This window comes from Fundulus heteroclitus, chromosome 5, assembly GCF_011125445.2.
Source record: "Fundulus heteroclitus isolate FHET01 chromosome 5, MU-UCD_Fhet_4.1, whole genome shotgun sequence".
NCBI lineage: Eukaryota > Metazoa > Chordata > Actinopteri > Cyprinodontiformes > Fundulidae > Fundulus > Fundulus heteroclitus.
Genome location: NC_046365.1, coordinates 25,553,437 through 25,568,390, shown reverse-complemented (window position 1 = coordinate 25,568,390; position 14,954 = coordinate 25,553,437). Strand labels below are relative to the sequence as shown.

Below are 14,954 nucleotides of genomic sequence, written 5' to 3'. Positions count from 1 at the left end.
ATCCTAAGCTATGTGGAGGACAAAGAGGACAAGGAGTTTGAACTTGAAATTTTAAAACCAAACAATTCGATATCATGTCATTTTGATCTTGCACAATTTTAATGTCATTCCTATGATGCATCGGTTGTAAAAGGTTGTCTACAAAATGTAAAACAAAAAATAAGCAACAAATTCAGGGTTTGATTTTATTACTGTACTTAAATGAAAAAAAATGATATCCATTCATAGGTAACCTTAAAGCAAAAAAAAGTTCCTGAAAATAATTTTGCACCTTCATATTCACCTTTTTTAGTTATTTTAGTTATAATTACTTTACACTTCAATTAAACATCTACTTAGGGGAGCCCTTGATTAGTGACAGTAGCTAAACATAAATGAAGACCTAATTTTACAAGTGTGAACTGGATTAAGGTACAATAATTATTCAGAAGGGTTTTAGAATAACCAATAACTAACATTCCATTTCAAATCACTTCATATTACATCCAAAATCTTCAATCTGCTCCTCTAGGAGCTCCATGCCCATGCAAGTAGGGCGGTGTTTGTCAGTTTGGCACTCTTCTGTGGTTGGCCAGTACTCGACCCAAGTAGTCTCACCAAGGATATACTGGAATCTAAACAGAAAAAATTACGATATGTTGAGTTTTTACAAAGGCAGATTTTTTAATGATTCATATTTTTATTAGACCAAAAAAGGGCTGAGTACAAAAAATGCTAGATGACCTCTAATTTTTCTAAAACATCTCAAATAAAACATTTCCCAAACCTTAACTTGGCTGTTTATTACCAATATTTGAGCAATAATCCAAATAAGTTGGGTTTGAATGGAGTACTTCTTGATTTTACCCACACAATTAAGGGAACACCACAAATCATGAAAGGTTATTAAGCTTACTGTCCAAATAATAACTTTAATGAGCTTAATGACCAATAGTGGTTAATTTTTGTAAATCTCCAATCAATTTTTATAAACAATATTGCAGCTTTTTGCTTTGCTATACTACTATAAGAGGGCAGACCAAGATAGGTGCACCAGGTCTTGAGAAATGAAAAAGCTGCAGATTTAAGGGAGGAGCCATGGATTAAATAAATAAAACCTACACATTTATCCTTCAGTCACCTTGCAGAAAACTTTGAAACAGTTCAGAAAAAAAAAATCACCCAGTCACATAAACCTCTTCTACACCAGTTCTGCTGCTTCACCATACACTTGAATCTAGAACCTATTGAAACAAGCCTTATTACATACAACAAACTTACGAGGTGCCAATAATGCGAATATTAGATGATGAACCCATGATCAGGTAGGTTTTGCTTGGTTGCAGACCTAACGCCTCTCTGCAGTGCTGGTAACCAAGGAATAGGCGCAGTTTGTCTTTCGGAGCAACATCGGTACTTCCTGTTGTAAAAAAATGTGTAATACAGAACAACAACAACAACAACAAGCATGTCAACAACTTACATTTCTTGAGATCACAATTTACTGAATAGAAAGCTATGGAAAACAGTAAAGGCAGTTTTCCTTTAGACATAAGCACACTTTATTAAAAATGCTACATTATTATAAACCTGTGGTTTATAACAATAGCAGGCCAAAATATTTTTTTTAGCCAATGCAGCTAGTTCTGCCAATCTAAAAGCTATCAAAACAAATAGAGAACACCTACCTAACTTAAAGGTTTCCAAGATGCGCATACTGTAGGTGTCAGTCGTGTAATTGTTGAAAACATCCTCTACAATCACTTTGTAAACTGAAGGAAGAAATGTATTATTTAGCTCATTAGCAGGGCTTAACAAACTATTTCAGACTATAGTAATGATCCTTACCAAAATCTATTTTGCTTGATTCTGTGGATTCACAGGCTTTATTTGTACGTTCATCATTGTTGATTTTCTCCTTTTTCTGTTTACTGCAGTTTTCTAAAATTAAACAAAAAAAAAATAAGATGCATCCATGAGCTGAGGAAGCAAATGAGTAATTAATATATATATATATATATATATATATATATATATATATATATATATATATATATATATATATATATATATATATATATATATATATATATATATATATATAGATATAGATATAGATATATATATATATATTCAGCTGTTTCTTGATCTCGCTTACAAAAAGCAGCAGTGGACATGTCCAATCCAAACTACGTTTTCCCCTACATTAAATGTGATGTCCATAGCCACAATATAAGCTTCAACTTAAAGTTACACTTGTAGCATCCTTCTTTCAACCCTATTTGTGTCACTTTCAATAGTGTTGCATATGGATGAGAAGAAAAGAGGCAACAAAGATTGTTTTTAAAATAGCATTGCAAGGCGAATTTTGGTACGTTGCATGGTTTATAGATTGACATGTCATAAAAGCCATGCTTAAAGTATAGTTTAAGCAATTACATCACCTTCAGCGCACAAGTATCCGTCATTGTGATGAAAGGTCAATAACTCCCCACTAATCCTCCCAGGGCGGTAGAACTGCACGCACCGTTTCTCTGCAGCAAGGAAGAAGAAGCCAGGTACTTTGTATGCAGTTTTAATATTGTGTAAATTTTTGCACATTTAGAAATTTAAAAACATATTCTTGACTGAACTGCCTGCTCTCTGGGCAGAGATGGAAGTTGTTAACTTATTCAAAACACAGACAGATTGCATAATTTTGTAACGTTAACAAAAATACATTTAACATTTATTTGTGTAGTTAGTAGTCATTTAGAAACCTACTGTTATAGTATTCATAGACTGACACAGCAGCTGGTTGTAAGAAGGCCACTTTCATCTGCTGTTCGATCTTGAAAGTTATTTCTTCATACTGTGTGTTAGACACCTGTGGAGAGAGGTGGTACGTTGTATTCCAAGTGTGATTTATTTTACTCCCATAATTTCACTTTTACATATCTATTTCATATTATTGATATTTACAAATAACACATCTAAATGGGTAGTGATGTAAACCTTTGAAAATCATCATGAGGTTGCTTTAAGGTTTTATTTCTCTAGACCTAGGTTATAAAATGTTGTGAAAGTCAGTTCATGAATTTGAAAGATTAGGCCAGAGATCCATTCTTACCTTACTCAGATAAATAATCAGGGAGCCCCTTTCTGACAGAGCTGTGTTTGCCTCATAGTCTGCAATGATGCGGTCATGCCCTTTGGACAACTACACAACCAAATTTAGAAATGCTCATGGTTAGTACAAAAAAATATCTGATTCAAGATTATTTCTTCCCATGTTCTTGTCTGTGTGTAACTCTTACTGCGTCTAGGTCATTTTTGTTAAAATTATAGCCTGTTGGTAAACCAACATCCAAGATTGACATGGATGCATTCTTTTCCCTGTTTTTGTACCTATACACACACACACACAAAAAAAAAAGTGAATTTATATTTGCTCAAAACGAGTCAGCCTACTTCCGGTCTCAGTGACACAATGAGAGCCTATCATTGTGATTGGCGATCCATTCGTTATTTATGCTTTTTAGCTTCCCATGTTGTAAGTTTGCAAATTTCCTCTTAATAATTTACTTTTTAAAACATTTTGCTGCAAGTAGCCTCTTATTTGAGAAACTTAGCTCAAAATCAGAATCAAGTTTATTGCCAAGTGGGTTTGCACTTACAAGGAATTTGACTTGGTGTTGATGGTGCAGACAAAATAGATACAGTATATATACCAAATCTAGAGCTATATACACAGTACACTGTGCGTTAATGTAGCGCAGGTCTGGAGATGCTACGTTGGTGTAGTTTGTAGGTCTTGAACAGGGGAGGGAGAGAGGCAGTATCAAGTGTCACAGGGGGCTCTGGGCCTTGTTGATAAGGCCGGTAGCGGAAGGGAAGAAACTGTTCTTGTGGCGTGAGGTTTTTGTCCTGATGGACCGCAGCCTCCTGCCAGAGCGAAGTGTCTGAAATAGTTTTCACTTTGTCTCTGTGCCGCAACTTCTCTTGCATAACTTAATACAATTAAATGCAACACAAACATCTATGGACTAAGCTTATGGTACTTTTAAGAAGCTACTGTTAAGATATTGCCACTGGGGCTGGTGTGTATTGTTCTTTGGTCCATGTAAACTATTCGGTTTACATGGACCAAAGAACAATACACCAGTTCAGCTTGCACATGACTGGCCAGGCTTCAAGTTGCCCTTCAGCTTTCCTAATGACTAAAGCACCAGGACTTGTGGAACTACTCTGACCCACAAATTGACACATTGATGTTTTATTCATGAAACAAAGCCTATGTGTAAACCATACTTGGCATAAACTGGTAACTAGACAAGAATAATATTCTTGATCTTGCAGGCCATACTGCATGAAGGATATATCTCATGGAGATTAGCACAATGAAATGGCAGACAACAAATATACTTTGGGAATATATAATGTCAAATAATGTCTCAAAAGTTATGTTGTCATGCTATTCTTGCTGTATTTTTGCATTCGTGATTTATTTAATGTCACAAATGTAATGGAACAAATGTATCTCTTGGACAGAGGTACTCACAAAATTTCTATTTTGAGCTTGTACACTCTCGCACCTTCTTCACTGTTCACTGCAAAAACAAGATATTTGGTTATTGCTACATTTTTGGCAGAAAAGAAAATGGAAACAAGAAAGACAATGCAACCAGACCCCAGATTATGAAGCATTAAATTTAAAGGAGCTATAAGTAATACTGACACCTTGTGGCACAAATCGGTACAACAGCTTGCCATTCACAACAGTCTAATATTATTATTAAATGGTGTGAAGTCCTTCTGGATTTTTACTAATACAGGATAGGTCTATGATGTTGTATTCTGTTCTACTTCTGTTCTGCTTCTCTTGCTGGCTTCCATGTTTGCAGGCTGCTGCTCTTGTACCAAGATACACTTTGAGCAAAGGAGTTCTTTAGGTTTGAAAGGAGAAAAACGTGATTAAGACATTGTTTATAGAGAGGACCAATAGTTTATAGGGAATGTTACTTCCATCCCAGGTGAGAAATGATTATAGCTCCTTTAAACAGAAAGCAACATATTGGGCATAAAGAGTTACCTTCAATGAGTTTCAGTTTCATGTCAAACATCTCACAGTCCCTCTCCTCTTTACTTGGTATAGCATAATAAAGGGATACCATCTAGAGCACAGAAAAAAATATGGAATGTAAAACCTCAGTGTTTATTGATTTGATTTGTACACTTTTAAGGGATAGGTTTTCATAACCTCTTAAAGAGGAAATATCATGCAAAAATCCAATTTTTAGGCCTTAAGTACATTTTGTTGAAAACTTGGGATCTATAGAAGTGCAGAAAATTTGAGTCTGCCTAGGAGCTGAGTAGATTTCTTTATCTTACTATATCTTATCTTATATTCTTTTTGGGTCATCTCTTGCAGGGATTTTGTAGTCCATGTTCAAAGATGCTGAAGCTACAAGTGGATATTGGTTGATCATTACATCGTCAGCATTCTACAAAAATGGCCAAACACCCAGCTACATGGAAGAGCATGGTATGAAGTGCCTCCTTTAGTTTTAAAGAGACAGCCCCATAACAAGTAGCTCTCAGATGAACCTCATGACAGGGGTAAAAAGTGGGAATGTGGGGATAAATTAATGAAAATGTCATAACTAGGGATGGGAATCGAAAACCGGTTCCTGTTCAGAACCGGTTCCGTGTGTTCCAATTCCATGGCACAGTTTGGCAGCTCGCTTAACGATTCTCTTTTCGATTCCGTCGTGCTGCGGCTCTGAGCAGCACAACGGTAGCAAGTTACGTCACGTTTTTTACGCAAGTTACACACACGGCATTCAGTAAGCAAGTACGACGTGACCAGGCGGAAAATAAAATGCCACCCCATCGGATAAAGCGGTCGAAAATTTGGCTTCATTTTAAGGAAATTAAATTTAAAAGAAATATGGCAATGAGGCACTTTGCAATCATTGCAAAGTGACAATTACATCCGCTGGACGAAATACATCCAACAAGCAGAAACACCTGCGCACACAACATGGCATACAATTTATCGAATCCCGTGTTTTTGATTCTCACCGGACAGAAGCTAAAGTTACAACCAGCATGGAAGGCAACTCTGGTAGTAAGTAGCTAGTTTTACATCACTGGCTGTGCTTAATGTGGTTCCTAGTAAATCATATGCCATTTCTGGAAATAAACCAATTTCCTACCTCTCTTTGTGGTTATTAAGGGAGTGTGCCTTTCTCGTTAATCCAGCCCTTCATTGGAAGCATGTTTAATTAGAACTACTGGTAGCTGGAATTCTTACATGATTCTAGCTATTGTAATGGATGTAACGAAACATGCTATGAAGTTGCTCCGCAGTTCAGGGAGCGGCAGAAAGGTGACGCTTGTTTATTTAAATTAAATTAAATTAAAATATTTCCCAAAATTGTACAATAATGCTTATTCAATAAACGGATACCTTCTCCGTTAGATTTAGATGACTAAGGTTATCTAAAGAGATTAATAAGCAACTGTCACAACAAACTTACATTTTCTTGTATTCTAAACAACTCATCTAATGTATTTGAGTTTGTTCTTATATTCCTTTTTTTATTTAAACAAATATAACTGTTACTCCAGTTGCACATTTGCTGTGAAAATCTTGACCTTGTTAGTTTGTAAGGTCCTGTGATAGTTAAGTAAACAAAGTTGATGCTCATCATCAAACTGTTTGTTCTCCTTTTTTCCCCAAATTGGAATCAAAAAGAGAATCGATAAGGAATCGAATCGTTTCACAGAATCGATAAGGGAATCGGAATCGTGAAAATCTTTTCAATTCCCAACCCTAGTCATAACAATGCATCTCAGTTCCACTTCATGTAGACCACAACTGAATGATTTCAATATGCAAAGAAAGGGTTGAAAAGCATGATTGTTCCCTTGAAGTTTTTGAGAAAGTTTGAAACCGGAGAAAGGGGGCCAAGCATTGAAAGTTTTTTTAGAGTGAAACGTTACAAAATTAGATTTATTTACAATGTCTCATGAGCTTACATAAACACACAAAAAAGAATATAAAAAGGAGAGTTTAACTTACATTAAACATTGCTTCTCCTGTCCCGGTTGCAGTCACTTTGACATCCTTATTGATACCATCAAACTGTTGGGAGAATAAGACATCAGTTACAGAAAAACAAACATTTAAATACATATTCAATATGCAACATTGCTGGGAAATTAGATAAAAAAACTGAAAAATGTACCTTAAATTTAAGACATAAAGGTCTCATTTAAAGTTACATATTCAGTCAAAATTTGTATTCAGCTTTATCGTAGCCCTTATTTTTCAGCAAAAAACATTAAGTCATGTTTTCAAATTGTTTTACAACAATTAAGTTCCAGCACATTTTTAAACACCTATTAACAGAAACACAGATCAGCGACATGTCCATGTCAGGATTTGTCTTTGATGAACCCAGAACCACACACACAGGACTAAAGTTGAGGAGTTTTATTGACAGGTTCGATGGGATGGTGGGTGATATAACCAGTGATCCAGAAATACACAGGAACAGGGGTGCAGATGAAGGCAGGAGTTGACGGCCCGGAGTGAGAGACTAAAAGGCCCGCTACAGGCAGTAATGTCCACAGCTTCTCTGAGACGACAGGCAGACTTCAGAGTTACGAGAGACAGCTGGCAGGGTACAGAGCTTCATAGAGTTTAACTGGCAGGACTAACCTTAGATGAGAAAACACAAAAGCAGGGTTCCAAAGGCACACAGGTAACTGGCATGGAGAGGGTGTTAAATGATGAGAACCGGCAAAGGAGTGACAGCAGAGTGAGGCTTAAGTAGGGAGGCTGGCAGGTGAAGTGAGTCTGGCTAATTAGTGGCTGGCAGGTGTGACTAACTGCAGTAGAACGCTGAGTGGGAGTGGTAGGAGGAAACTGAACTAACCAAAACAAAAGCCAGAACCTAACTAAACCCAGACAGGAGAAAGAACTAAAAAATAGTAAATAAAAACCCAAATCAAAACTGAACCCTGACATTACCCCCCCCCCCCCCCCCCCCCCTCAAGGCCGGTCTCCGGACGGCCTAAAAAAATAAAGAAAAAGTGACCGAGCCAGGGTGGGTGGAGGGAAGGTGGATGGTGGGCTAAACCCAAACAAACGTACGTACGGGCGTACGACGGCGCCAAAGGGGAAAAACAGGCGTATGGAAACGCCAAAGGGGAAAAACAGGCGTATGGAAAGGCTAGGGGGGAAAAAAAACAGGCGTATGGAAACGCCAGGGGAAAAACAGGCGCATGGAAACGCCAGGGGAAGACCGCTGGGGCGTGAGGGAAACGGGAACATCTACAACACCAAAACAGAGAATATCAGGAACCTGAGGGCGATCAAATACATCCAGAAACAAAAGAAAATCTAAATGGCAGGAACCAGAGGGCATCCTAACACGCCAGGGACACAAGAAATCTAAGCACCAGGAGACAGAGGGCGCTCTAACACACCGGGGACACAAGAGTTCTAAATACCAAGGAACGGAGAGCGTCCTAACACGCTGGGGAACCAAGAAAGCTAAACACCAGGAGACTGAGGGCATCCTAACACGCTGGGGAACCGAGAAATCTAAAACACCAGAGAAACAGGAACAAAGGGTGTCCTAACACGCCAGGAAACAAGAGCGGAGGGCGTCCTAACGCGCCAGGAAACCTAGGAAACTAAAACGCCAGGAGACAAAGGAACCTAAGAAACTAAAACGCAAGGAGACAAAGGGCGTCCTAACACGCCAGGGAACCTAAGAAACTAAAACGGAAGGAGACAAAGGGCGTCCTAACACGCCAGGGACACACGAAATCTAAATACTTGGGAACGGAGAGTGCGCTGGGCAACAACAGGCTGACGCGCCAGAGGGCTCAGCCGGCGACATATGAGCGCCGGAGGGCTCAGGCGGCGGCTTGCATGCGCCGGGGAAGCGACTGGCCGGGCGCGCCAGAGGGCTCAGCCGGCGACATTGGAACGCCGGAGGGCTCTAGCGGCGCCTAATCACAGAGAAAAACAAGAACTAAGAGGACTAGGTGAAAAAAAACAGATACCAGGGGAAGTCAAAGCAAAATAAAAACTACTGAAGGCTAGAGGGGACTAGGCAAACCTAAACAGGGCTAAAAAACATGGGTGAACTACAGGGACAAGGAATAACAGGGGAACTAGGAGGCAAAACAAAAACTAAGGAAACTCAAACCAACCAAAGCAAAGAGCATGAAACAGCTCAGAACCAGGGATCTGAAGCCTAAATGAATGCAAGGACCAAGGAGCGCTGAGATTAAAAAGTGCTGAGCCAAGGAATCAAACCAAGAACTGGAAAACAAAAGGCAAAACTAGAAAATCCAAACAGAAACTAAAAAAATTATAAGTAGAGCAAAACTAGAAACTAGGGCTGGGGTAACCCAAGGAAAGACTAAAGCTAAAACTAGAAAATCAAAACAAGGAAACTAGGACATGTACAGGAAAACAAATGTAAAACTAGATAACTTAAAGCTAGAATAAGTACACAAAGCAATAACTGGAAGACTAAGGTAAAAAAAAAACAGAATTCTAAAGCAAAACCCAGAAGACTAAAGGCAAACCTAGAACACTAGAACAGAGCTGGAAAAAACAAAAGCACAATAGAAACTCAAGTACTCTAAGGAAAGCAAAAAAACCCTAAATAACTCTAAAACTGAGGAATTCAATATTACTCAAAACTAAGGCAGAGCTCGAACAAAAACAACAAACAAGCACAGGCCTTAAGGGCGCAGGCAAAAACGGCTGCTAAGCCACAAAGAGCCCTCGAGGAGGTCGACCAGGCCGAGGCAGGCGGCGGAGCAGCATCGCCCGTCTAAAGCCTCGAGGAGGGCGGCCCCGACGAGGCAAAGTCAAGCGCCTCGGAGACCGCAGTCTGCCACTCCGGTCGAAACGGAAAGTCAAAGGGGAGCGTTGTGGAGGACGACCCCGGCGAGGCAGAGTCTGGAGGCGCGGAGACCGCAATCTGCGGCTCTGGCAAAACAGCAGAGTCCGAGGGAAACGTCGCGGAGGACGACCCCGGCGGGGCTGAGTTAGGTGGCTCAGGGACCACAATCGACGGGCCCGGCCGGGTTCAGAGGTCTGGCGCGGGCACCGCAAACGACGGCCCCGGCCGAACAGAAACGGGCGTCGCAAACGGCGACCCCGACCAGAAGAACAGGGAGCGAGAGTTACATCACATGAGGACCCATACTGCTGCGAAGTAACTCCCTCAGCGGCCTCGGGCTGACGCGGAGCAACTTCCTCAGTGCCCTAAGTGACTACAGCCGGCAGGTCCTTTTCCTCATCGGCCGGCGGGTCCTTTTCCTCGTTGGCCGGCGGAGCGGAGCTTTCGGCGGCCGGCGGAGCGGCTTCCTCGGACGGCAGCGGAGCGGCTTCCTCGGACGGCAGCGGAGCGGCTTCCTCGGACGGCAGCGGAGCGGCTTCCTCGGACGCCGGCGGAGCCAATCCTTCGGAGGTCTCGGATGGAGATGGACAAAAGCCCTTGGCGGCTTTGGGCGGAACTATCTCCTCTGCTACGCCGGGCGCCGCCGGGCTACAGGCTTCGGAGAGCGGCGCCGGGCTACAGGCTTCGGAGAGCGGCGCCGGGCTACAGGCTTCCTCGGTGGCCTTGGACTGAAGCAGAGTAACTCCCTCGGCGACTTTGGACGGAGGCGGAACAACATCCTCGGACGGGGGCGGAAGAGCTCCCTCTGAGACCTTTACACGCTGGCGTCTGTGCCGGGAGGAGCCAGATGGCGTAGCAGAGGCTGCTTTGGAAGCAGCAGCAGACCAGCAGGGAAGGAGGTCGTCTCGGTCACCGTAACAAAATCTCCACAACTGGGTCTCCTCGATGTGCGGAGCTCGGGCTGACGTCATGGGTTGTCGAACTCGAGGAACCAGCTGAGAATCCAGGAGGTGGTGACCGAGACGTCGGACAGCGGGACAACATCCCTCCTTGCGCTCAGGACCAGCCACAAGAAAACCCGACTGGACCACTAGGGGAGTGGCGTCGGCCTTGGTCGGTGGATCGGCCTTCTTGGGCCAAGATTCTTTCCAGCGGCGTTCGCATAGCTCCAGGTATTCCAAGATCTCCGGGTCATCAACTCCTGCAGGTAAGCCCCATGCGGGGTCTGAGTTCATCATTTGGCCGGTTCGTACTGTCAGGATTTGTCTTTGATGAACCCAGAACCACACACACAGGACTAAAGTTGAGGAGTTTTATTGACAGGTTCGATGGGATGGTGGGTGATATAACCAGTGATCCAGAAATACACAGGAACAGGGGTGCAGATGAAGGCAGGAGCTGACGGCCCGGAGTGAGAGACTAAAAGGCCCGCTACAGGCAGTAATGTCCACAGCTTCTCTGAGACGACAGGCAGACTTCAGAGTTACGAGAGACAGCTGGCAGGGTACAGAGCTTCATAGAGTTTAACTGGCAGGACTAACCTTAGATGAGAAAACACAAAAGCAGGGTTCCAAAGGCACACAGGTAACTGGCATGGAGAGGGTGTTAAATGATGACAAACCGGCAAAGGAGTGACAGCAGAGTGAGGCTTAAGTAGGGAGGCTGGCAGGTGAAGTGAGTCTGGCTAATTAGTGGCTAGCAGGTGTGACTAACTGCAGTAGAACGCTGAGTGGGAGTGGTAGGAGGAAACTGAACTAATCAAAACAAAAGCCAGAACCTAACTAAACCCAGACAGGAGGAAGAACTGAAAAATAGTAAATAAAAACCCAAATCAAAACTGAACCCTGACAGTCCAAAGTAAGTAACAACCAAACAACAGCCGTTGTTTCTGCTGCTTGAAAAAAAAGAACCTTCCTTAGTAATTAATATTATATGGCTTTAAAGCACTGTTCAAATGGTATTGAACAGTGCTTTAAAGAGGGCTAGTCACATTTTTTGACCATACAAAGAAAACACAAGAAACTATATATTAACCTTAAAATAAAACAATATACAGCAAGTGTTCATCCCCTTAGTGTTTACTTGTGCCTGAAACAAACTTTGCCATCTGCCAGCAGTGTTGTGGAATGATCAGAAAGCAAGGTGGTGACAAGTAACGCAGCTACTGTACGAGCCAGTAAACCATCCTACAATTATTTGCAGCTTGGCGTGGTCGAAGACCAACCCATCTGCAAGGCTAGGTTTACTTAACCTGTCTTTTCACCCGCACTGTGTGTGACATGTCTGTCCATCACAGACATGCATGCAGATGCCCCGTTGAGCTCTGAGTCACATGTTAACATCGCCTCCATATTGAAAGTAGCATAGTGAAGCAATTCCAAGAAAATATGTCATTGATGAGTTGTGTGAAATTGTAGCAACCAATTTACAGTGTGAACCTGATCTACTGGCATTTAGCTTTCACTGAGTATGAACATATATTTATGAGTGAATTTATTCATTATAATGTCATTGAAACATCATATGTCTGCGGGCTCCATTGCTTCTTCTTATTAAATCATTGTGCACAATATCATTCTTCTGGTTATATGGTCTTATGTTAAATATACACAAATATATACAAAAGCCCTTTGTTTACTAACAAATAGAGCAAAAACAAAGTGTAAAACATAGAAAAATATTATAAGCCGACGGAGCAGCATAATTTAATCAGAAAACCTTTGTATGCAACCAGAGTTAGCTAGCAGCGTAGAAATTCATAAAGGCCCCTTTAAAAGTTAATTTGTCTACAGAACTTAGAATGACCAGCATGTCCCGGTAACTTTTGCCATGTAGGGCAAGAAAACCTAATGTATTGTATTGATGCTGTATTGCTGCTGCCGTGCATTTGCAAGGTTGGATGTGTTCAGTGGTGGTATTCTCAATACCTTGGTTTTAATGAGTTTTTAACCCACTATTGCCTTTCTATCATTCAAAACAGAGGCCTATTTCATAAAAGCCGAATTTGGAAATGCGGGATAAGCACTAAAGCCAGGCTTGAACTAGCGTGATCAATGCGTCTTGGTTTTATCTGTTTCACAAAGCCCAATCCAGGCTCAGGAAACTTGACTATGTCAAGCCAGGTGTAAGTAATCCAGCTAAATGTACGTCCTTGGCTGTCTACAAAAGACCATGAGGTCGATCACAGATTCACTTATGCTACAATTGAAAGATTGTGTGCGCCAATCTTCAATCAACATCCTTTGATGAAGCGCCTCAGACTGAAGAAAGGAAACACTGCTGCTACTATAAAGGAAAACACATTTGTATGTTAAACCATTTTCTCCGATCTATCTGATTCTAACCTTAGAGGGCGCTGTTTCGCTGACCCTTTCATAACCCCTGAAGCAGCAGAGCAGTATAGAGGGATTAAAGTTTTTTAACAGATAGCCTTTGCAAACCAAAGTTCACCTCATATCAGATTTTAATAGTGGCATTCTTTATTAATACAGATATTGTTTGCATTTAAAACACTAAGCATAAAACTCTAAAAAAAACTGAAAAAGTTAACGTAAGATATCTGGTATGTAATGAAGTGACCTATTCATAATAAAGAGATACCAAATTACATAATATTCTTTCCATTAACAGTTGTTAGTCCTTTTGGGGCTGTGAGATTGCGTAATTTGTGCACTTTGAGGGGAAAAGGGTTTTTTCAGGAGGAGTCAGCAAAACAGCTGATTTTCCATGCTCACCATAGTGCAGAGACTGCCCTTGTCAAGGTGTTCAATGACATCCATATAAATGCAGATTGTGGAAGACTGTGGTAATATTGGACCTACATGCAGTATTCAACACTGTGATCATTCTATTCTTTTGGAGCACCTGGGAAACTGGGTCGGTGGAAAACTGATGGTACTGCTTTTATTTTGTCCAGAAAAAAACAGGGCTTCTAGATGTGACAACAGCACCCCCTGCAAACAGCAGGGGAACAAAAAACCCCAATGATTACCCTATTAAGGTGAAAATGCAAAATGCATAAATATCCCTTTCTGTAGTTTATCAGAAAAAAAGTGTATGCACTGTCAGCACTTGTTTATATGTGTTCTTACCTTAGATGTTCTAGTGGTGTAGTGATTTTCATTGTTGAAGTTTATTTTGTCGATCAGTGACCTGCCTTGTATTGCTATGTCCACATTAAGATCAAAAGGGGGTTCTCTCACATTGGAGGCATACTCTGCCACTGCCTGGTACACCATTATGGTAGCCTGGGGAAGAAGATATAATTCAGAGTAAATAAAAAAGAACAGATTAAACAATCACAATTTTAAATCACAAAAAATATATTATAGACATTTTGTTTATATATGTACAGTTTTGTATTACCTGAGTTGATCCATAGCCTCCATTCACCTTCTGCTGTTGGCTGAGCCATCGCACAATAGGTTTCGCTTCTTCAATGGCCTTTGACAAAAGCATGTAAGAAAAAAAATTTAAGGTGCTTTGGGACTAGGAAAATTCATTCATTTTTTTCACTTAGTCATTATTGTGGTAGTATTGGCCATTTTATTGAAAGTTGGCTGACAGAAAGGGGGGCTGAGAGAGAGGGGTAAGACATGCAGCAACGGTCCAAAGATCAGAGTCAAATTCAGGTCAGCCACAATGAAGACTAAGGCCTTCGTATATGGGTCGCATCTGCCACCCCTGTGCCACCTCTGTGCCCAGCAAAGTTAGGTTTAGATTGTCTATCTGTCATGGTTTAGTTTTGGCCTGGCTGTTTTCTCTGTTATTTTCTTGTTCGTCCTCCTCTCACTCAGCTCACCATCCACTCCCTCAGCAATCAGTCACACCTGTTAGGCACTAATCAATCAGAACTTACTCCACCTGCCAGTCTCCCTACAAAAGCCTCCCTCAGTTTGCTCCTCGTCGCCGGGTCATCTTTAGTCTCCACTCACACCACGTCTGTCAGCTAAGAAAGCTCGCTGCTGCACTACTGGATCTCCTGCTATCCCTGTGCTCCAAGTAAGCTCTCTCTGCTGCCCTGCTGGATTTACTGCAACCCCTGTGTCTCTAGAACTC

The 14,954-nt window shown here is 41.4% G+C and overlaps 1 protein-coding gene across 1 annotated transcript in view; it reads right to left on the bottom strand.

Annotated features, from left to right (window-relative positions):
- Positions 1–77: 77 nt before the first annotated feature.
- LOC105922094 (complement C3) overlaps positions 78–14,954 on the bottom strand; it is a 53,747-nt gene continuing 38,870 nt past the window's right edge. The window contains exons 31-43 of the mRNA XM_036137296.1: positions 14,262–14,339; positions 13,988–14,143; positions 7,046–7,108; positions 5,051–5,132; positions 4,520–4,568; positions 3,276–3,366; positions 3,089–3,178; positions 2,743–2,845; positions 2,424–2,513; positions 1,828–1,920; positions 1,668–1,751; positions 1,261–1,399; positions 78–614 (exon numbers count right to left, since the gene is read on the bottom strand). Of these exons, the coding sequence (XP_035993189.1) occupies positions 470–614; positions 1,261–1,399; positions 1,668–1,751; positions 1,828–1,920; positions 2,424–2,513; positions 2,743–2,845; positions 3,089–3,178; positions 3,276–3,366; positions 4,520–4,568; positions 5,051–5,132; positions 7,046–7,108; positions 13,988–14,143; positions 14,262–14,339 (1,263 nt within the window). The 3' untranslated portion in view covers positions 78–469. The remainder of the gene's footprint in view (positions 615–1,260; positions 1,400–1,667; positions 1,752–1,827; positions 1,921–2,423; positions 2,514–2,742; positions 2,846–3,088; positions 3,179–3,275; positions 3,367–4,519; positions 4,569–5,050; positions 5,133–7,045; positions 7,109–13,987; positions 14,144–14,261; positions 14,340–14,954) is intronic.